Below are 21,895 nucleotides of genomic sequence, written 5' to 3'. Positions count from 1 at the left end.
CCCCTTTTTCTTCATCCTTCTTTCTCATTTCCTCCTCATTCTTCCTCTGCTTCCTTCTCTTCTTCTTCTTCTTCTTCTTCCCCTTCCACATCTTCTTCTTCTCCTCTTCCTTTTCCTCCTTCCTTCCTCTCCTCATTCCTCATCTTCTGCTCCTCATCCTCTTTTCTCGCTTCCTCTTTCCACATCTTTTTCTTCTCCTACTTTGCTCTTCCCCCTCCTCCTTCTTCCTCCGCTTTCTTCTCCTTTTCTTCTTGCTCCTCCTTTATCTTCAAATCCTCATCTTCCCCCACCTTCTTCTCCTTCCCCTTCTTCTTCTTCCTCATTTTCTTCCTCCTCATCCTCCTTCAACATCTTCTTCTCCTCCTCCTTTTCCTTCTCCCTTCCTCTCCTCATCTCTCATTCCTCATCTTCTGCTCCTCATCCTTCTCTTCCTCCTCCCTCTTCTTCTTCTTCCTTCTCCTTCTCCTCATCCTATTTTCTCTCTTCCTCCTTCCCTCTTCATTCAGTTCATCCTGTGGGCCCAGATTAAACCCTGGTGTTAATCATTATATCTGTCCTGATCTGATAGAGATATATATTTACATGCTCTATCTATTTATCTGAATGGTCAGGAGGATGTTTCAGGGCAGCAGATATTAATCTGATATCGTGTTAGAGAGGAAATCAAGGATTGTGACATGAACTCAGTTATGTGATGGTGACGCCCATCATCGTTCCAGCCTCCAGCATCGAGCCCTCAGCCTCAGTCAGCTCCTGCTCCACTGATTACAGGACGCTGCTGCTTTAGCTTCATATTTTATTTTTATTTTTATTTTTTAACCATCCGGCAACAATTCTTAATCTCTGCTGAGAGTTACCAATGACACCATGGTCAAGGATTTCTTGGACCTACCAGGTCGAAAAACCAGAGCGTGCAGCCAGCGCCGGGACCTCGGTCAAAACAGTACGTCGTCTAGAAAGGTCTGTTGGTTCTGGTTCTGGTTCAGAGAGAGAGACTGGAGATACTTCTGATAGAGGTTTGGTTGTTTTCTGTTGATGCACTAGACTGGAAAAAAACAAGAAGAAAGTATAAAAAAATTAGAGATATATGACTTAAATTAAGCAAAATGATCTGACAACAGAGCAAGAAAATGTGACTTGCCAAGATTTCTTAAAACATTAATATTTATCTGTAAAGTAAAGTAAAATAAATAAATATATCTAGCCTCAAAAAAGACTTTTTAGACTAAAAACAAGCAGATTTACGTTGAAACAAGAAATATTTAAGAATTATTTTGTGAACTGAATTATTTTAAGTAAAAAAAAACCTTTACTTTTAGGAAACCTAGTAATTATTAGAGATAAAGATTTCTATAATAGATAATAGAAATGTAATATAAAAGAAAATATTAAATGTGTTGAGAGTCGAGGAATGTTCACAATGAAGTTTCTTTCTTGCGGTCGTCATAAATGAATAACTTTATTTTTAAAATGAGACGTAAGCTCAACGTTCACTCAATTTAATTTGCTAAAAGATCTAAAAGCTGAACAGTTTAGTCAATAGCAACAGGTGAGACTTTCCGTGCTGTCATTGTGTTTCATCTGTGGGCGTCAATAAGACGATGAACCACATTTTCTCATTATTTGTCTCAACTTTGACAAAGTAGTTTTTGCACTTTTAAAACCTTTAGAATTATGCTAGATTTCACTTTAAGCATTAATTTACCACAATAACAAGTTATAGTTATTATTATTAAGATAAAAGACTTAAAGCGAGTCAAAGTCTGTAAAACAAGAACTGCAAAAGAAGAAGAATTATCCTGGAAGACAAAAACCAAACGTATTTTACCTTTTACTTAAATTTCAGTTTTTGCAGTATTTTTAGTTTTAAGAATTAAAAATTACATTAACTGTTTATTTCTAAGACTAATTGCCTGCTGATGCGTTTCTTATTTTTATGCAACTCCAGGTACTTTCTCTGGAGTCTGACGTACTCCCTGAATACAAACTCCAGGTGCCAGACACCACGTGGTGGATCTTGCTTCACTACAGCCCGTTCAAGGCGTTCTGGGACTGGATCATTCTCCTCCTGGTCCTCTACACAGCTGTTTTCACTCCTTATTCGGCCACCTTCCTCCTGGACGAGCACAGGGACTCCCGCCAGAGGAGCTGCGGCTACACGTGCAACCCCCTGAATGTGGCGGACCTCATGGTGGACGTCCTGTTCATCGTGGACATCATCATCAACCTTCGAACGACGTACGTGAACCAAAATGACGAGGTGGTCACGCAGCCGAGCCGGATAGCCAAACACTACATCAAAGGCTGGTTCCCTATCGATCTGTTTGCAGCGGTCCCATTTGACCTCCTTATTTTCAGGTCTGGCTCTGATGAGGTAAGAGTTTTTGCTTCTTTTTGTAAATTTAACATTATAAGATTATTTTTTTAATCCTTCTGTCATTGGTTGTCAACACAAACCAAAAGATGGCAACTTTAACCAGCCTCCTGAAAACAGCTCGGCTACTGCGACTGGTCCGCGTGGCGAGAAAGCTGGACCGATATTCTGAATACGGCGCCGCCGTCCTCTTCTTGCTCATGTGCACATTCGTGCTGATCGCCCACTGGCTGGCCTGCATCTGGTACGCCATCGGCTTCGTGGAGAGGCCGTACACGGAGACCGGTTGGCTCGACAACCTGGCCGAGCAACTGGGGAAGGCGTACAACGACAGCGACTCCACCTCCGGTCCCTCGGTCAAAGACAAGTACGTCACCGCCCTGTACTTCACCTTGAGCAGTTTGACCAGCGTCGGGTTCGGCAACGTGTCCCCAAACACCAACTCTGAGAAGATCTTCTCCATCTGCGTCATGGTCATCGGATGTGAGTTGAACAACGCTAGATGTACAGGTTGTACATTCGAAGAAAGGGTCCTCGTCTACTCTACCAACCTAAGTCAAAGTAACACCTTATTAGCAAAAATTCAATATACAGTAGTATATAGACAATAGTTGGACTTGTAGAGTTTCTTGAAGACATTTCATCCTAGCCTTCAGTTCTAAAGGACTGATGGAGGAGTTGAGGTTTAAATAGGAACATCTGATTGGTGTTACCCATCAGAAACTCAAATGACTGGTGTCTACTAGCTTATCAGGAAATGATTTAGCTTAATCCACCAACACCTGAAGGACAAAGGACACTCATTTGAAGACAACAGCATCCACATTTTAGCCAGAGAAGACAAAAGGTTTGAAAGAGGAGTAAAGGAAGACTTCCGTGCCAAATTGGAGAATCTTTCTCTGAACATGGGGAGGTGCAGTCTCCTCCAATGACTGGTAAGTTTTTGGTCGTTAACCCAACTCCTCCACCAGTCCTTGAGAGCTGAAGACTTGGATGAAATGTCTTCAAGAAACTTTTGTTGGGGGAGTAGAGGAGGAACCCTACTTGGATGAAACGTCCCGTTGTCTTTCTTTAGCGTATTTTTGTTTAATTTCCTCTCTCCTGTTTTGCTTCTTTTAAAGCCCTCATGTACGCCAGCATATTCGGTAACGTGTCAGCTATCATCCAGCGGCTGTACTCCGGTACGACCCGCTACCACACCCAGATACTTCGGGTCAAAGAGTTCATCCGCTTCCACCAAATTCCAGGCGGCCTGCGCCAGAGACTGGAGGAATACTTTCAGCACGCCTGGTCCTACACAAACGGCATCGATATGAATGCTGTAAGTAAAATAACAAACCGCCCTGTTCCGGTTTTAAATCCGGTTACTGATATGGTTTCGTGTTCCCTCACTCAGGTGCTGAAGGGATTTCCTCAGTCCCTGCAGGCAGACATCTGTTTGCACTTGAACAGGTCTCTGTTGCAGAACTGCAAGGCTTTCCGGGGAGGCAGTCAAGCATGTCTGCGGGCCTTAGCTAAGAGGTTCAAGACGGTACATGCCCCACCAGGAGACACTCTGATCCACTATGGGGACATCCTGGACTCCCTATGTTTCATTGCACGTGGCTCCATCCAGGTCATCAGGGAGGATGTGGTGGTCGCCATATTAGGTAAAGATATACCACTTTAAAACTACTTGAAATTACTTGAAATCATGCAACCCCTAGTAGTCTTTGCAAAGCATCTGCACAAATAAACACATTCACGATTGTTTTGCAGAAAAGAATGACGTCTTCGGTGAGCTCATTCACCTGTACGATGAGCCGGGGAAGTCCAACTCAGACGTACGCACCATCACCTACTGCGACCTGCACCGCATCCTCAGGGACGACCTGCTCGAGGTCCTGGACATCTACCCGAGCTTCGCGGACAACTTCTGGAGGAACCTAGAGATAACCTTTGACCTGAGAGACGTACGTTTGGTTGTCGGTTGTCAAAAATGTTGATAAACGTTGCCCCAAAATGATGTAACTCTTGTCTCTGGTTGTCAGGCTGATCAAGTGCCACCGATAATAACGACGACAGATGAGTCCGGCGACGACTGTGGATATCGCCCCAATAAACCGAGGCACAGACTCCACTCACTGGACTGCCGGATTAGGCCAGGTGAGATGCCGTACATGGTTCCCCAGCCTGCTCCCGAACGCAAGAACTGAAATGATTAAAAATGCTTTTCCGTGAACAGACGGGATCGATCACGAAGACTCGTATCCCCGTCGGGCCTTCCCTCACTCGCCTCCTCAGGCCCACTGGGAGGAGGACCACTGCAGCTGTGGATCCCCTCGTTCACAGTCGAGCGAAGACCTGGCGAAGCCTCTTGTCCACGGTGCCAAAGTCGAGCTTTACCCTCCAGAAGATGCCAGACAGGAATACTCCCCGCCAGTGGTGCAACTGCTGCCCCCTAGTGGCAACTCAGTAGGGAGGGATGCAGCGTTAGATCTCAGCCACCAAGGTAGGTTCATTCCTCGAAGCCTTGCTCCACAGTGCCACTAGTGGCCAAAGCCTCACATGACGCCTTTAATACATTGCATTTCTACTTATTTTATTTCTTGACTGTATATTTCTCCCAGCCTCCTCTTTGAATGTGCCGGGGTTGTATCGATACTGGCCGGAACAACAGTCCCAGCAGTTTTCCAGTCGTGCCTGGCGATCCTCTTCCGCCCGCAATTCATACCACCCACCGCCGTTCACAGAAGAAAGGCCCAGTGAGCTCCAGTCTCGTCTGGAAGTTCTGCATTCACAGCTCAACAGGTGCATTCACTTTTACAGTCTCACCGCTAAGATCAAGGAGGCTTTAGAACACGGTTACTGGATGATTGCCGGAACGTCTCCAAGGACTTTTGGATATTACCTTCTAATTTAATAACATCTACCTTCCTCTGCTATGTTCCCAGATTGGAAACTCGTATGACAGCTGACATCAACGTTATTCTGCAGCTTCTCCAGAGGCAGATCGCCCCCGTACCTCCGGCCTACAGCACTGTATCGTCTAGCACCCTCCCCACTGATTCCCCCGGTCTGTATGGGACTGGGAATCCAGTGCTGCACAGCATGTATCCCATTTCCCCCATTCAGATGGACAACCTGGCACCCACACAGGTACGGAAACGTACATACCATATTATTATTGCAGCAGGTTTTTCAAGCCTCAACCTTTATGGTATCTTCTTCTTCTTCAGAGCTCAGCTCACGCTGACCTCCAATTCGCCAAGAAGAAGTCTCAGGAGTCTCTGTCCGGTGGAATCCATGTGACTGTCACCCCCGAAACTGACACCAACACAGATTTAGTGCCGCAACCGTCCTTCGTTGCCAACTCCAGGCTGTGCAGCAACCTCCGCTACCCCTCGCTGCCAGGGAACCTGGACCTCGCCTCGGAGCTTGCCGAGATCCCGAAACACCTCTCGGATCCTGCGCTGCCGGCCATCTGACGACCAGTGTGACTTTCCAAACAGTAAACCTCTGCTGCTTTAAGACTCTTTTGGAAGGAAAAGTTGCGATTCCAACTTTTGGAAGGAGCTGTGTGACCAGTGTGTCTATTTGTCCGACAAGATTCAGCTATCTTTACGCATTTGGACAAGTAGTGTCAAAATCGGATAGTGGTGGGGGACCAACAAAGACTTCCATTCCACAGATTAAACACATCATCTGCTGCATTTACAAAGTACATCTGAAGAGATTTCACTCCAGAATAATACTTGAAAACAGTTACACTACTTTGAATGTATGATGCAAAAGAGTTATCGTACTGTTTAACTGACATTTACTCTCTTCTTCTCGTTATATGTCCTCTTGTTCAATTACAGCTCGGTACATTTTCCAGCTCCCGTTCCATCCTGACCCATTTTTAAATCCTCAGTAATTGACTTAAATAGCTTCTATCCATTGACTAGAGCCTTGGCGTAGACAATACTGATATTAATTTGAGAATTACGAGTTGGTTCCACATATTGGGATACTTCTAGATGCAAAGACGGTACGGTAAATGTGACACTATACAGGGAGAAACGGGTTAGCAGGTTAGCTTAGCTTAGCACAAAGACCATAAACAGGGAAGCAGTGAACCATCCGTAAGTTGTGGGTCAGCTGCTGTATACGACATCACTCTGAAACTCTGTGCTCAATGTTTACTGTCCAGCATGCTCTCTGAATCTCTTTCCCACAATGCATTGCACTGCATCTATTTACTGTGTGTAAAGGTGAATGAATCCTACATGACGTCAACCACAGGGTTTTGAAGCTCAGTGTGGTGACCTCCGGGCGTTGTCTGACTCCTTCTAAGACCTAATTAAAAAATGGGATAAAAGATGGAGTGCAGATTGGGCGGGGCATTTGACGCCAAGGTTAAAAGCTAGCTAACAGACTACCGCACCCCCTTAACCCTTTTACCCTTTTGGTTTTGCTTATTTTGACTATTACTGTAATGTGCTATGCTAGGCTAGGCTAGGCTAAGCTAGGCTAAGCTGTCGATGAATGGTATCAATCTTCACATCTAGATGTTTCCCACAACGCCAAAATTATTAATATTAAGAAAATAACAATATGTGGAACATTATTCTATTTATTTTTATAAAGATCTATTGAATTGGTTGAAATGTGACTAAAACATTTACATAGTACAATGACTTCTCTTTTTCTAAATTACCACAAACATATCTCAGTAACCCTTGTTTATCATTAGCTAACGTACAGTATAAACCACATCACTGGAACCTATTGATCTGTCTCCAGTCTATGGAGAATTGATTTTTTTGAATTTATTTAGCGCCCCAAGCTGACACAGTTGCACCAAACATGCAACACCCTCTTCACTCCCGTGTCTTGTATCACCCCATCCAGGCATCACATAAAGAGACTCGCAGCGTTTGTTATCAGTTTCTCTAAGCTACCTTCACTTTACTACACAGATCTTGAATGATGTTCTTCAGGCAGTATTTTCTCAGTTTTCAACCTATCATTTCTAACTTTAAGTCTGTTACTGTTACAGTTCTTATCATTGTGTTAATGAATCACCTCTCTGAAGTATTTTCAGCTCTTGTTTAAATACATAACTTGTGTTTATTGCTTCAAACTCTGAGGGACGTTTTATTTCTGTATAAAAAACTAATCTTACCATGAATAAAATCTAGTGGTGCAGAACTGACGGAGAAATCGCGTATCATGGTCAATTATTGAAACCAGAAAATTATAGTAAATTAAAACTGAAAATCTTTGTTTTAAGTCCACAGCTCAGACTCAGAGGATCTCCCAGCAGCTGTTGTAGCAGATGGCGATCCAATCAGGCCAGGTGGAAGCCCACTGGACAGTATCGATCTCTCCCTCGGCTGTGTACGCCAGTATAGGGGCCCCCGATAGCCCCCGGCATCTGCTGGACGTCCCAGATTAGAACGCGGTGGTCCGAGGGGCAGAGGTTTGATTTGAATTGATTTATCCAAGTTAGAGAGGAAGTAAATAACGTGACTCAACTCTACATTCTACTGTCCTGGTTTAAGACTATTTTTAACCTCAGTGTGATGCAGTACGTGAGCGATGTGCCTGAACATTTAAACTGGATCACTCATGAGACAAAACAGTAGAAGTGTTCTTGTCAAAGTTATTTATTATTGTGTCATTTTATATACTATTATTGTAAAATACTTACTGTACTTACTTAATGCAGTAGTCATAGCCTGCAGACTATTGTAGCTTGTTCCCTATTATTGGGTTCATTTTGCACTTCTTGCGAAAGAGACATAAAACGACAAGAAAGAGACATAAAAAAACTAGCATAAAATGACTAGAAAGAGACAAAATTACTAGAAAGAGATGTAAAATTACTAGAAACAGACATTAAACGACTAGAAACAGACATAAAAAAACTAAAAACAGACATAAACGATTAGAAAGAGACATATAATAACTAGAAAGAGACATAAAATTACTAGAAAGAGAAAAGATTATTAGAAAGAGACATAAAATAACCACTTATTGAGTTGATAAATCACAGCCACTTTATTACACTAACTACTGATTCTGGTCGTGTTTCATGTCCAACAGCAGTCCAGTGTTTCTCATCAGTCAGATTACACAGAGTAAACCTGTAGCTGTACATCCAGTCTTTGTTCGTTCTGGTTTTATGCCGATGGCGGCTTGTCATGCAGAGATGAGCAGCTCCATTAAAGCTCCCACTGAGTGCATCCTGTAGAAGACGCCGAGCGGTTGACCCAGATTCACCAGGACAAACCAGGCGGTGAAGCCGAAGAACTGTTTGCCCAGGCCGTTCTCAAACTGTGGGTGGACTCCAAACGCAGGAATCACCCACAGCTGCACACAGACATGTAGAAAATGTCAATGTTTACTCTTTTAAACTTACTTTTCTGAATAAAAAGGACTCAAAATATACTCAAAGAGAACCTAATCAAACACATGAAACAGAAATATTATACTACTTTATTCAGAAAAGTGAGTCAATATTACATATCTGTGAGTTAATTTCAAGGCCAAATTAGAGTCCATCTGTTCAGAGGTGGTTTCAGTCGAACCCAAGAACACAAGTGGTTCTACAGAAGAACAAGATGAATGTTTAGGAACGGCCAAGTCAAAGTCCTGACTTTAATCCAACAGAAATGTTGTGGAAGGACCTGAAGCAAGCAGTTGATGTGAGGAAACCCACCAACATCTCAGAACTGAAGTGGTTCTGTTCCTCCAAGCTGCTGTAGACCACTGATCAGCAGTTACCAGAAACATTTAGTTACAAGGAGGTCACAGCAGATACTGGAAACAAGGCTTCAAACACACAAGTATAATATTTCTGTTTCGTGTGTTTGATTCTCTTTGTCTCTTTTCAGGACATTTTAAGTGAATCTAACTTACCATGATGTTAGAGAGGATCAGGAAAGCACAGATCTCTTGAGTTGCTCTTTTGGTCCAGCTTTTTTTCCCATCATGCTCTTGGACAGCAGGGGGTGCTGATGTGTTGCCATCTATCAGTGAAACATCAGTCTGCTTCTCCTCTAACTGTAGCACAGCAGTCTTTCCCTTTGACTGCAGGGACAGTTCACCATGTAAATAAAACCTTTAAAAAAATAAAACAACACTCAAATGAAATGCAGGTACCTTAAAAATGCCGCTCCACCTTTTCTTCTTCTCGGCGAGGAGCTTCGGGTGCCTGTGGAGGCCTTCGATGATGAAGATGTTCTGCAGTATGAGCTCCAGGAGGCTGAGGAGGGAGTAGGACAAGTCCAGCTCCCCCAGAGTGTCCTGGGTCCCCAAAGCCAGGGCCGCCACCAGAGAGAAGTAGGACAGGGCGAGCTGGCCTAGAGCCGCCGCCACCAGGAGGATGACGTCCAGCCTACGAGTGGGGTTGTGTCCCCCTTCGTGCGCTCTCCTCTCCAGCCTGTGGACCAGCAGCCCGGCCATGGAGCACAGAGACATGACAGGCATGACGGCTAGATGGTAGCCGTAGAAGATGAGGAAGGCGGTGAGGCGGAGCTGAGGATGGCTGACCCAAACCTGGTAGAGGATGAAGACGACGACACCCGCGACGAGGACGAGGACGCCGAGCACAAGGCCGTAGACGATGCCGCCCTGGTAGACGATGCGCATGGTCAGCTTCTCGGAGACGTGGTGGTGGTCTGGACCCAACCGGCGGCCCACGTTCTTCCACATCACGTAGACCATGCAGCCGGCCATTAGGTAGTACTCAATGTTGAAGGGGTAAAGGATCTCGTAGCCTTTCCTGAAGGCGAGGCAGATGGAACTCAAGCTGCACTGACACCACGTTACATTTCCTGCAGACAATAGAAAGAAAAATACAAAGCACAAAAGTTCAAGACCTTCTTGAAGTTTCTTGAAGACGTTTCATCTAGTTGTAAAAGACTGATGCAGAGTTGGGATGTTGTCGATCAAACATCAGGGAGGAATGATTGTCCTGAATTCACCCTGAACAAACCTGGTCTGTGAAGGCTCATCCAGGAGTATTTGTGTGTAGCCTACGTGTAATCTGCTTTAAGTTATTGCGTCTGGACAACTTTGACTTCCCGGTTTCTCTCCTAATCCGCCTCACATCTCCATCCATTCATCCAGTGTCTAAGTTCGACCAATCAGCTGTCCACACGTCATTCAAACTGGATCACTCATGAGACCAAACAGTAGAAGTGTTCCCGTCAAAGTTATTTATTATTGTGTCATTTTATATACTATTATTGTAAAATACTTACTGTACTTCCTTAATGCAGTAGGCATAGCCTGTAGAGTCACTATTGTAGCTTGTTCCCTATTATTGGGTTCATGTTGCACTTTTTGCGATTTATATTTCTGGTTAGATGCCAAACTGCATGTCTTTGTATATATGTACCTGTACTATACACAGTGACACATCTGATCTAATCTAATCTAATAAGAAACTTGTTAGCAGAGGTAATAACTAAGAGAAGACACAAATGACTAGAAAGAGACAAAATGATGAGAAAGAGACATAGAACAACTAGAGACAAAATGCAAAGCACAAAAGTTCAAGACCTCATATCCGGCAGCTGTCCCTATCAGTAGTGCTGTTCAAAAGCTTCCTTCTACTTCTGTTCGAGTCAGCTGTTTATCCGTTTGTTAGTGAAATGTTATTGGATTCAGCTTTTGAACCACTTCTGTTGAGATCTTCTGCTTTTTGTATTGGAGCTAGGCCAAGGTTTAAGTCTTTTTATAGTTTAATGTTAGAAGCACTAGGTTTTGAAGAGTTTTCGCCATTCTTCATATCCAAAAAAACGTTTTTTAAGATGTTTCATCCAGGTCTTCAGTTCTGAAGGACTGGTGGAGGAGTTGGGGTTTAAACAGGAACATCTGTGGGTGTCACCCATCAGAAACTAACGTGACTAGAGTCTGTTGACGACCTTTAGAGCTGAAGACTTGGATGAAACATCTTCGAGAAACTCTACAAGTCCAGCTGACCTTGTTTCCGCTTTGTTGGACTAGCTTAGCATAGCCATCTGAACTTTCTAAACACTCGGCGTACAAGACTTATATTTATATATTTCTATGTATATGGACATTTGTGGGCAGGTGAAGTTGGTCTGGCTTCCAGGCTACAACGAACCCACACTTACAGGAAATCAGGTGAATGTTTCCCTTGTTACAGAAAATACCTTCAAAGCCAAGGTCGTCTGCTTCAGATGAGTTTGCGTTGCCGAACTTGAGCTTGTCTTGTTTTTCTAACTCGATCTCCTCGTGGATGGTGTCCTCTGTCACGGCATTCAACCACAGCAGCAGGTCAGAGGAGAGGATCACCATCAGCCCAGACCTGGACGCAATACACCAACAAATAAGACAAAAGGTACAGCACGCACATAAAAACAAGCACTACTCACACCTGAATGTAGAAATAAGAACAGCTAAGACATAAATAGAATATGTAAACACAAAAAGTGTGTATGCAGCGATGCACCTGGTGAGGATCTTGTGTTTATGAACGCAGTCTTTGGAGTGAGCCCACAGTAAATATGTCTGCAAAAGAGAAATACTCAGTTATGCAAACAACTGAAAAAGAGGAAAGTTTACTTATGTTTTTGAGATTTAGAAACATTGGATTTGATTAATTCTTTCATTACATTTTGAGGATATTATTGTCTCCTCATGAAACCATGTTTTAGCCAAACTGTCTTAACTCTGACACTTCATGACTTTTGAATCAATGAGGACTAAGAAAGAGTTCATGTTCTGGGTTTGAATCAAGAAACTTAAGTTCAAAATGACCTTTAGTGCTGTTTATTTTACCACCTAGTTCATGATAAAATCAGGAGTTAGTAAACAGGAGTCAAAAATACCCCGAGTGCAGCCTGTTAGCCTAAGCTAACACCTAGCTGTCACTGTTTAAGCTGAGCTCAAACTAATTTCCTTAAATTAATTTTGAATAGTAAAAAAAGCAGCAGCTAAATCTTCAATCACAACAGAGGAAAAGTAACAAAACATAAACCAGTGATGCTAAAAGCTAACTAGCCTAGCTTAGCAGAGTAAACGTAACGTCGGTTTCTGCAGAATTTCAAGTGGAATTTAAGTGATTTTGTGAATCTGACCCTTTCACAGTTTATCCTGTTACAGAAAACTATTTTATTGGAGGTGAACAGCATGAAAATATCTCAAGAACTAGTAAACACAAGTAAAAGAGTAGCCAGAGTGCAGTCTGTTAGTGTTAGCTAAGTGCTAGCACTGATAAAGCCAAGCTAAAGCTAATTTGGCAACCGATTCTAATCGCTTTAGATTTAAAAATTAATTTTGAACACATCAATAATTCTATTTATCCTGCCACATAGCCTACTGCGCAGTAAACAACACTAAAATAGCTTAAATCTTAAATAGCAGAGAAAACATAACAAGACATTTAAACCAGCGCTGCTAAAAGCTAACTAGCCTAGCTTAGCAGTGTACAAGTAACTAACTGCAGACTCCCAAGTGGATTTGATGCAAACACCTTTAAATTAAATGTTTAGATTAATTTATTAACCTTGCTAGCTCTTTAGCCTGCTAATTTATGATTTTAGCGACTGCTTACTGAAGCACATCAAAGAATTAGTGTTGGAAATTAGGTTTGAATATTTACACGTGTTCAGTTTATTAGACACTGATTCTGTAGCTAATGTTATTATGATAAAATTATTAATAATAAATATAAAGGTACTTTTTGTAGCTCTGTATTGTCTTTTATGCTATAAAGTGTTTTCTTTAAGTCTGTATTAATTAATAATCAGCGTAAATATAGGGATTAGAAGTTTAAATGAATGTTTAAATGAATGTGTTTAAATCTGTTGCACACTCTTCAGTGTTTGTATAGCAACACTGCCTGTATGAAGGAAAATACATGTCGTTACCTGCAGAGCAAGAAAAGGAGCCTCTATGAAGGGAGAGGACACCGTCGCAGAAGGTTGACACTCAATCACGCTGACCAAATAACCAATCCTGCAGATGTAGAGCAGCAGACTGAAGGCAGCAAACAGCATGAGGACCACTGCAACACACCATGAGGAAGATGTTAGAGAACCCAGAGTGTGTTCAGTCTGTTCCACTGATCACACATGGAGCTTACAGATGGCGCTTACAGATTACAGTTTTCCCCCCGGCGTGGTGGTCTTTATGTGGGCAGATGCCGGGTTGCTTCCTGGCCCACAGCAGGTACCAGAGCATCCACACCAGGCTCACCCCGATCAGCAGCTGTATGAAGATCTGGGGCTCCTGGTGCTTGAAGCCCTCTGAGTTGAAAGCCTGGCCAGCCACCAGGGCGGATCCCAGCAGCACCACATTCAGACCCAGCAGGCCAGAGATCAGGCGCCTGCCGCTGGGAACCCACGCCAGCACCGGCTCCAGCCCCGGGTCCAGCCCCTGGTCCAGCCCCGGGTCCAGCACCGGGTCCTGCACCTGATGTTTTGAGCTGGTCACTGGTTCATCGTTGGTGGGGTTATCAGGTGTTGCCCAGGAGGAGACTGGCTCTGAATCTGAAACTCCAGGATCTGGATCCATGGTCACCTTTCTTCTTCTTCTCGTGTCCTTAGCACACTCTTTACTTCCTCCTTGAGCTTCTTGTTCCTTCCATTCAGTCTCGAGCTGCAGTTCAACATGTGCAGGTATTCGTCTGAAAGGTCGTAGCAGTCCTTAGATCAGCCTTCCCACACTCCTGTAGGTGTGGCCAAGATTATAAGGACACTCCTTACACAGGAAAAGATCATGTTTACTTTTCACATTGAACTTTTTTTCACCATTAGGAGAGTGTTTGCTTTGAAAAGATCCGAGTCAACCGGTGAATGCGGTCAATCTGGGTTTCTTTTAAAGTCACTGACGCTGTTTCACTTTGAAAGAGTTGACGGGTGTTTTTTTATTGTCAGCTTGGCGTTCAGCCAGGAGGCGTCACACTTTATGAACAACCTACACCAGGAACTGACTTGCACCTGAAACCTCCCTCTTATCACTGCTCTGCCTCGAGTGCGTGATTCAGTCCGAGCTGATAACCTGCCCCAGTCAATTACATTCGGTTTCACTCTCAGACAGGACGAGTGTTTTACCTACAAAGTCCAAAGTGTGTCAAAATAATTTGATAAAGAGATAAAGAAACACAAATTATGATTTTGCAAAAAAGTGGAGGTGAAATATTAGATAAAACATCTGATTTTGACTTTCAGAGGAAATAAAATTAGAAAGAAAGGCAAAATTATGACTTATAACTAAAGATGTAAGAGCTCTTTTCTTATTTTCTTCTTATTCTTAGTATTATTAATAATAAAATTGTATTATATATATATTATAAATACAATTTGATAGAATTATAAAATAAATGTGCAAAAAAGGAGATATAATGAGCTATAAATCATAATTACGCCAAAGACATCATGTTATTATTGTTATTAGTAGTAGTAGTTTTTTATACTTATTTATTTAATATAGAATTTAATTTAACATAAGTAGTAGTATATTTTATAGTATTTAATAGTAAAAATTATTACAAAAATAAAAACTAGGAGCCGTTTCAGGTGACCCTCATACAGTGCTCTATACGTGGAGGGGGCGTGGCTTGACTTCATCACGTCTCCGCCTCCTTCCAGTCAAAGGTCCCCGCCTCCAGCCCGTCTCCTAGCAACCAGCTTGCTCAGCCGCTCCGTGCCGCTGCAGGCCCGTCCGGACCGGGACTCGAGCGTACGACCGGGAGGGAGCAGACTCCTTCCGGTGACTTCCATGGAACCGAGCTCGGAGTGAGCGAGCCCGAGGAGCCGCCATGAACGACCGGTACCACCGGGCGGCCCGGGACGGCTACCTGGACGTGCTGAAGGAGGCCACACGGAAGGAGCTGAACGCACCGGACGAGGATGGGATGACTCCGACCTTATGGGCCGCGTACCACGGCAACCTGGAGGCGCTCCGGCTCATCGTGGGGAGAGGGTGAGTTAAAACTCCACAGGGACATTTATTCATATAATTATATTTTACTATGATTTAGATTTAAAATAAGTGTTTTATTAATTCAAGTCAAAGAAATGTCACTTTTTTTAAAAATAATATTACTTCATAAACAATCATATCCTCACACACAAAAAATAGATTTATAATATGAATATTTTTATTTATTTTTTGTATTTTAAAGTATGAATAAATAAAATAAATGAACTCCAGCCTCCATCACTAATCTAATCACTGCTGCAGGAGATTTAACATCCTGATTATACAGAGAAAGGTCAACACACTGGATGATAAACAGGCAGAGGTGATGTACGATGACTTTATGTTCAGTCTGACACATCACAGAGCAGAGACTGTGCAGGTATACCACGCTCTGATCCAGACTCAGTAAACAGACTTTTAAAGCGTCATATTTAAGGTGGTTCCATCCAGCCGGGTGTTGACAGTTATCATGCAGCTCGCCGGCAGGTTTATGAGGCGTGCAGCCAGGAGGAGGAGGAGGAGGAGGAAGACGAGGAGGAGGAGGTCAGCCGGGTTTACAGACTCTGGTAAAGGTCAGGGTGATGGATCGAGAGGGAGCCTTTCTACATTTGTTGTTAATTAAATATTTAATTTGAAACTGACAAACCTGACATTTTCGTGCAGGACTACTCTACATCTGTTCAGGTTGAATGTTCAGTGGTCACAGCAGCAACACGGTGCAAAAACACATCTTCTTCTTCATTGGTTTTATATTTCTTTTATTTACTTCGTGTTGTTAGTAAAGGAGGCTTGCAAATAAATCACTGTGCATGTGACAATAAGCGTCTTGAATCTTGAAATGTGCAACTTAAATAAAAAAAATATAAGACGCTAAGAATTCTGTTCAGTACCAGCCTGAGTGGACTCCATGGATTCTGTTTCACAGCAGACATGTTTAGTCTGGTTCTTCTACTTCATTTTTCTGATCCTGACATGATTTATCCTAGTAACGAACTAATTTTAGATTTGTGATAAACAAACAAAACAAAGTCAAGTGTTGAAGGATGAATATATAGACACTGAAACCCCGGTGTGTTTAGATGTGACTGCTTTTAGTACAAATAAGTAGAAAAACACTACAGTTGTACTTAAAAGTATTTGCACTCCCCAGAATTTTCTACATTTCTGCATAAAAATGACTCAAAACATCAGCGGATTTTCACACAAGTCCTGAAAGTCGACAAAGAGAACCTGATCAAACACATAAAACAGAAATATTAAGCTTTTGAGTTAGTTTATCAAAGAAAATTAATCATTAGTTCATATCTGTGAGTTGTAAAAGTCATGTCCTCCTTGTGTCCAGTATCTGCTGTGACCTCCTTGTAACTAAATGTTTCTGGTAACTGCTGATCAGTGGTCTACAGCAGCTTGGAGGAATTTTAGCCCATTCCTCAGAACAGAACCACTTCAGTTCTGAGATGTTGGTGGGTTTCCTCACATCAACTGCTTGCTTCAGGTCCTTCCACAACATTTCTATTGGATTAAGGTCAGGACTTTGACTTGGCCGTTCCTAAACATTCATCTTGTTCTTCTTTAACCGTTCTTCTGTGGAACCACTTGTGTTCTTGGGCTCGTCCTCAGCGATGTCCAAGCTGCCTTGGTCTGAGAGTCATCGCATTGATTGGAAACACTTCTGAACAGATGGACTCAAATTTGACCTTGAAATTAACTTGTAAACCTAGAGCTGCACCTTCTTTTGCACCTCACAGATATGTAATATTGGCTCGTTTTCCTGAATAAACAAATCAAAAAGCATGACGTTTTAGTTTAATTAGTTTGACTGGGTTCTCTTTGTCTACTTTCAGGACTTGTGTGAAGATCTGCTGATGTTTCGAGTCAGTTTTATGCAGAAATACGTAGCTGTAGCTGTAAACAGGTTTGCTCTTCGACTGCCGCTTCAGCTCAGACTCAGAGCTGCAGATAAAGTTACTCTCTGAGTTACTTAAGTGGGACTCTTCCTCCCTGTTATTGCCATGAACCATTTCTTGAAATTGGAATATGATCTGCTTGATGAGCCTTTCAGCTGACAGCGAAACATAAACAGCAATCTAAAGCTTAACGTCTAATGTCGTGTCGGCTCTCTCTTCCAGACTGGAGCTTAAATCAGGGTTCCTGCTGATAAAGGTGTGAACCTGCCGTGGTATGTGTGTGTGGTAATGGTGTCGCCGGGTGTCTGAGAAAAAAAGGACTCCGGGTGTGCGGGATAAATAATGCAGAGTCACCTCTGTCATGTTTAACCTGCAGCGCTTGAATTATTGATCAGGGCTCGGTCATGTGGGAGGAGGGAAAACAGGAAGAGGAGGGATTTACTGAACACGGTTCATCAGCTGCTGTTGTGGTGGTTGCACTATGGCATTATGGGTAATATTTTATTGGTATTGCACTGATAGGCTTTATTGAAATGCTTGAGTAGCAGGTGGAAGCCTCTGACTAATATTAGTGCCCTGTAACATGTCTGCAAAGGTAAAAAGACACCAAAAAGTTGTCCATTTATTGTGTTTTGTTCTTTTGTCAGTGACAAGTTTGATTGAAAATTAAATCCAAGAGTTTCTAAATCCACAGTTTCTTTGACTGTAAATATAAGGGGCCCTTTACAATGCACCTGAGATGAACTGACTGCAGGTTGTTCTTCCTAAATTTAGCCTGAAGGACTTGAGAACCTGAAGCAACCCCATTTAGCATGATGCTGCCACCACCATGCTTCACTGTATGGATGCTGTTCGCTGGTGATGATCAAAATAGTGCTTGAAGTTAATTTCATCGATAATATAAAGAGTCCTGAATGCTTCCAGACTTCTCCCGTTTCAAAGTTATGTCTCTGTGAATGTAAACATAAGGATTCCTTTTTTAGCTTGGACGAGATCAGCAAATGGAGTTTCCCTTAGAACCGCATGATGCTGCCACCGCCATGCTTCGCTGTATGGGTGCTGGTAGCAAGTAATGAGCCGTTTAACCGATATAATGCGTGGAGTTTTGCCCAGTTATTTACATTTATCAGTTCAGGAAATGTTTTTCCTTGTGCTGGTCTTTAAACTGTGTCTTTTATTTTACTCAGAGCAGCTTTAGTCTAGATGGAGAACGCTGCAGAGAACTTTATAATAGAGACTGTTGAGTTATTGGTCTCCTCCCTAAAGGAATTACATCACGACATTCTTGCTCTGTTAACTCAGTTTGGCTGGACGGTAGACTAAATAAAGAGTCTTCTTACATTTCAAAGTAATTTAGGCCATCGTCAGTTGTACATTTTACTCAAAGTCACAATGCTTCGGTTGGCTTAATAACTGACATGTATCTCTGACAATTAAAATAAGATGAACCAACTGCAGATCATGTGAATTCTTCCACTTTCTGAGTTTAGACTGAATGAGATCAGCAAAGTGAGTGAGTTCCTCTGAGAATAAGGGTTCACTACTTGCAGAAGCTTCTTGCAGAAGGTACACATGATTTAAAATGCTTTAAATTATGTACTTAAAGCGTCAAACAACCAAAACTATCCCAAATCTTTTAGTGAAAAAGGTGTTGATATTAAGGTATTAAAACTCCAAATGGTATCTTTAAGATTAGCAACAGAAATCGTCTGAGTTAGAAAGTTATATGTGTGAATCCAGTTGTCTAAATCCAACATGGCGTCTCCTCTTCTGTCTCCCAGAGGTGACCCGGACAAATGTGACATCTGGGGCAACACGCCTCTTCACCTGGCAGCTGCCAACGGCCACCACAACTGCCTGTCCTTCCTGGTGGCTTTCGGTGCCAACGTGTGGTGTCTGGACAACGACTACCACACACCGCTGGACATGGCCGCCACCAAGGGCCACATGGACTGCGTTCGCTATCTGGACTCCATCGCCGCCAAGCAGATCACCCTCAACCCGAAGCTGGTGGGTAAACTCAAGGACCGGGCGTTTCGGGCCGCGGAGCACCGGATCAAGGATTGCGCGAAGCTCCAGAGGAAGCACCGTGAACGCATGGAGAGGAAGTTCATGAAGGAGTCGGCGGCTATGGACAACCTGGATGCTATTAGCTTTTCTAGCTACACCAGCAGCAGCACACTGAGCCGGAAGTTCAACACCGTCACCTCCAACATGCCATACTCTCAGGTGGTTGCTCATGCTACTACTTCTAAACTGACTCATTCACTTTAAGCCTCTATTACACGTTTTATTACAGACGCCATCCCCTACGTCCCGTGGTTTAACCAGGTTTTTCTCAAATAATCGCTAAGTTTAAGGCTAGGACAAGTGTGGTAATTATATATACTTGACTAAAGTGTGTAAAGAATGTTTGCTTAGGTAGCCGTTATGGTAGGTTTACGGTAAAAAGCTAGGGACAAACAGTGGACCACCACCAGAGACAAGTTTGAAAAGTCTTTAGTTCTTTATCTTGTGCGGTTTCTTTTCTTTCTTTCCAGGCCACTCTGCATTCGACGAGCAAGGGCAAGGCCAAGATACAGAAGAAGCTTGAGAAGAAGAAGCAGGTTGATGGTACGTTCAAGATCTACGAGGAAGGGAGGAAAAGCGTGCGCTCGCTGTCGGGTCTGCAGCTCGGAAACGACGTCATGTTCCTCAAACAGGGAACCTACGCCAACCCCAGGGAGCGGTCGCGTCTCAACATCCGTGACATGTTCCCCCACGACGACGACGATGCCGACAACGTCTCCCGTGCCATGAGCGACCCGGGTCTCCACGAGGCTGCCTACTCGGAGATCAGCGCCGACTCCGGGCGCGACTCCCTTTTCACTCGACCCGGGCTCGGCACCATGGTGTTCAGGAGGAACTATATGAGCGGCGGACTTTTTGGGATCGGGGCTCGGGATGAAGGGAGCGTCGTGGGGAGCGAGCCCATTGGCCGAGCGCCTAACGTCCGACTGCGTGGACACCTGCCTCAGCGCTTGTCCAGCTTTGACGAGGACAGTATTGGCAGCGCCTTGAGTCTACAAGAAAGGAACCTGCAGGAGTTGCCTTGGGAAGAAGCCGACATCGAGCTGGACGCGGACTTGGAGCCAGAGAACAGTCCTCTGGAGACATTCCTGGCTTCTCAGAGCCTCAGTGAGTTTATCGCCATCTTCAGGAGGGAGAAGATCGACCTGGAGGCTTTGCTGCTTTGTTCAGATAAGGACCTTTCCAGCATCCACATCCCTTTAGGACCCAGGAAAAAGCTGCTGGACGCCTGCAAGAGACGCCTGGACACTCTAGATGAACCCGAGGCCATTGAAGACACTGAGCTCTGAGACCTAGCATGTCCACATTTTGTCATATTTAGTTTTTGCCTGCATTAGCATGGTCTGTAGGTGACATCTACCGGGAAAATGAGAGTTGACTGCCTTTGTTAACCCTACATCTACAGTGAATGCAAGAGCTACAACGGAAGTCAACGGAAAGCACAATAAAGACTCATTAAATAAGTATTTTCCTTTCATTTCTCCACCAATCATCAAAGTCCACCACACTGAAGCATTTTTAAACTGACAGAACAGCTCCATCTCCTGGATACTTCATATAACAGCATGGGTTTTAAAACTAGAGGCCTATAAGACGCAATAGTAGCAGTACACATTTTTATTAGTCAAACAAAATGTTATGTTTCAGTTTTGAGAGTTTGTATGACCCTGGTTCCATGTGACGTCGTTATTTCCCCACTAAAGGTCAAGGTATCTGATATATAAAGAACATTTTGTGAGGAAAGCTTTTCATAAATAAACACTCTGTCAGTCAAATGTAGACTCCGTCACTGCAGCAGCTGATTGTCTTTGCCCACTGCATCAGTTGATGTATTAGTGAACGCAGCTCAACGCTTCCATACATGACTCCTAAGCAGCAGTGACTCAACTATATGTCTGGGGCGAATGTAAATAGCCACAGATTGACTGTTGCTCTGCAAACACTGTCGCAACGGTAAAAAACAAAGGGGGTGTCACAGGGAGGTTATGTGAGTGTGCGCTAGATAACGCAGCTATCTCGGGTTGCGGCGCCGCATATTTGGTTTCAGCGAAGGTCTCGCTGCAGTCGAGGGCGTGACTGAAGCATGAATGTATGTTTTTATGTTGGCAAAAAATATCTGTGTTTTTTTTGTAATGAACATGTGAAGATGTCCCCGCAAATGTAACTATCTTTTATTAAAATAAAAAAGAAAACAGTTTCTTTTAGCGTGAATTTATTCAGACTTTGGTGTCAAGTAGAGCTGCAACCATGGACGGATGAGTCTGGCAGCTCTTAGTGCCAATTCTGTCATTGTTTTGAGTCTCTTTGTGTATATTTTTGTCTCTTTATAGTAATTCTTTGTGGTTTTGCATCTCTGTCTGGTCATTGTTTGTCACGTTCTCTCTTTGCGTTGTATTCATCATCTGGTCTGGGTCATATTCTGACTCTTTGTAGTTTTACGTCTCTTTCTTGTGGGTTAGCATATTTCGTAGCTTTCATTTTATGTCTCCTGGTGTTTCTGTTCAGTTATTCATAATTTAATGCCATTGTTCTGGTAGTTATTTGTCTTTTTGTAGCCGTTTTGTCTGTCTGTTGTGGCTTCGCATCTTTGCAGCTGCTTGGCATCTCTTTCTAGCCA

The 21,895-nt window shown here is 43.2% G+C and overlaps 2 protein-coding genes and 1 pseudogene across 3 annotated transcripts in view; 2 read left to right on the top strand and 1 right to left on the bottom strand.

Moving 5' to 3' along the window:
- LOC311504687 (voltage-gated inwardly rectifying potassium channel KCNH6-like) overlaps window positions 1-5,841 on the top strand; it is a 6,787-nt pseudogene extending 946 nt beyond the window's left edge. Inside the window, exons 2-11 of the transcript in view lie at window positions 1,949-2,374; window positions 2,464-2,857; window positions 3,496-3,695; window positions 3,771-4,023; window positions 4,133-4,326; window positions 4,405-4,519; window positions 4,599-4,865; window positions 4,984-5,164; window positions 5,308-5,512; window positions 5,593-5,841. The product of the transcript in view is annotated as a voltage-gated inwardly rectifying potassium channel KCNH6-like (transcript). The remainder of the gene's footprint in view (window positions 1-1,948; window positions 2,375-2,463; window positions 2,858-3,495; window positions 3,696-3,770; window positions 4,024-4,132; window positions 4,327-4,404; window positions 4,520-4,598; window positions 4,866-4,983; window positions 5,165-5,307; window positions 5,513-5,592) is intronic.
- Window positions 5,842-8,542: 2,701 nt separating this feature from the next.
- On the bottom strand, window positions 8,543-14,084 carry LOC311504642 (proton channel OTOP3-like; the record flags this gene model as incomplete). The annotated part of the gene is made up of 7 exons (XM_084567852.1): window positions 13,474-14,084; window positions 13,246-13,382; window positions 11,826-11,884; window positions 11,527-11,681; window positions 9,506-10,179; window positions 9,263-9,433; window positions 8,543-8,713 (listed from the first exon to the last, which is right to left on the bottom strand). The coding sequence occupies exons 1-7, from the start codon at window positions 13,889-13,891 to the stop codon at window positions 8,543-8,545; spliced, it is 1,785 nt and encodes a 594-aa protein (XP_084423978.1). The 5' UTR covers window positions 13,892-14,084.
- A 1,053-nt stretch (window positions 14,085-15,137) lies between these two features.
- ush1gb (Usher syndrome 1Gb (autosomal recessive)) lies at window positions 15,138-21,428 on the top strand (the record flags this gene model as incomplete). The annotated part of the gene is made up of 3 exons (XM_084567853.1): window positions 15,138-15,301; window positions 18,990-19,437; window positions 19,749-21,428. The coding sequence occupies 3 exons, from the start codon at window positions 15,138-15,140 to the stop codon at window positions 20,565-20,567; spliced, it is 1,431 nt and encodes a 476-aa protein (XP_084423979.1). The 3' UTR covers window positions 20,568-21,428.
- Window positions 21,429-21,895: the final 467 nt, after the last annotated feature.

The sequence above is a fragment of the Chelon labrosus genome (genome assembly GCF_963514085.1).
Source record: "Chelon labrosus genome assembly, chromosome: 19".
Lineage (NCBI taxonomy): Eukaryota > Metazoa > Chordata > Actinopteri > Mugiliformes > Mugilidae > Chelon > Chelon labrosus.
The sequence above is the reverse complement of the archived record's forward strand: the minus strand, read 5'-3'. Positions and strand labels throughout refer to the sequence as shown.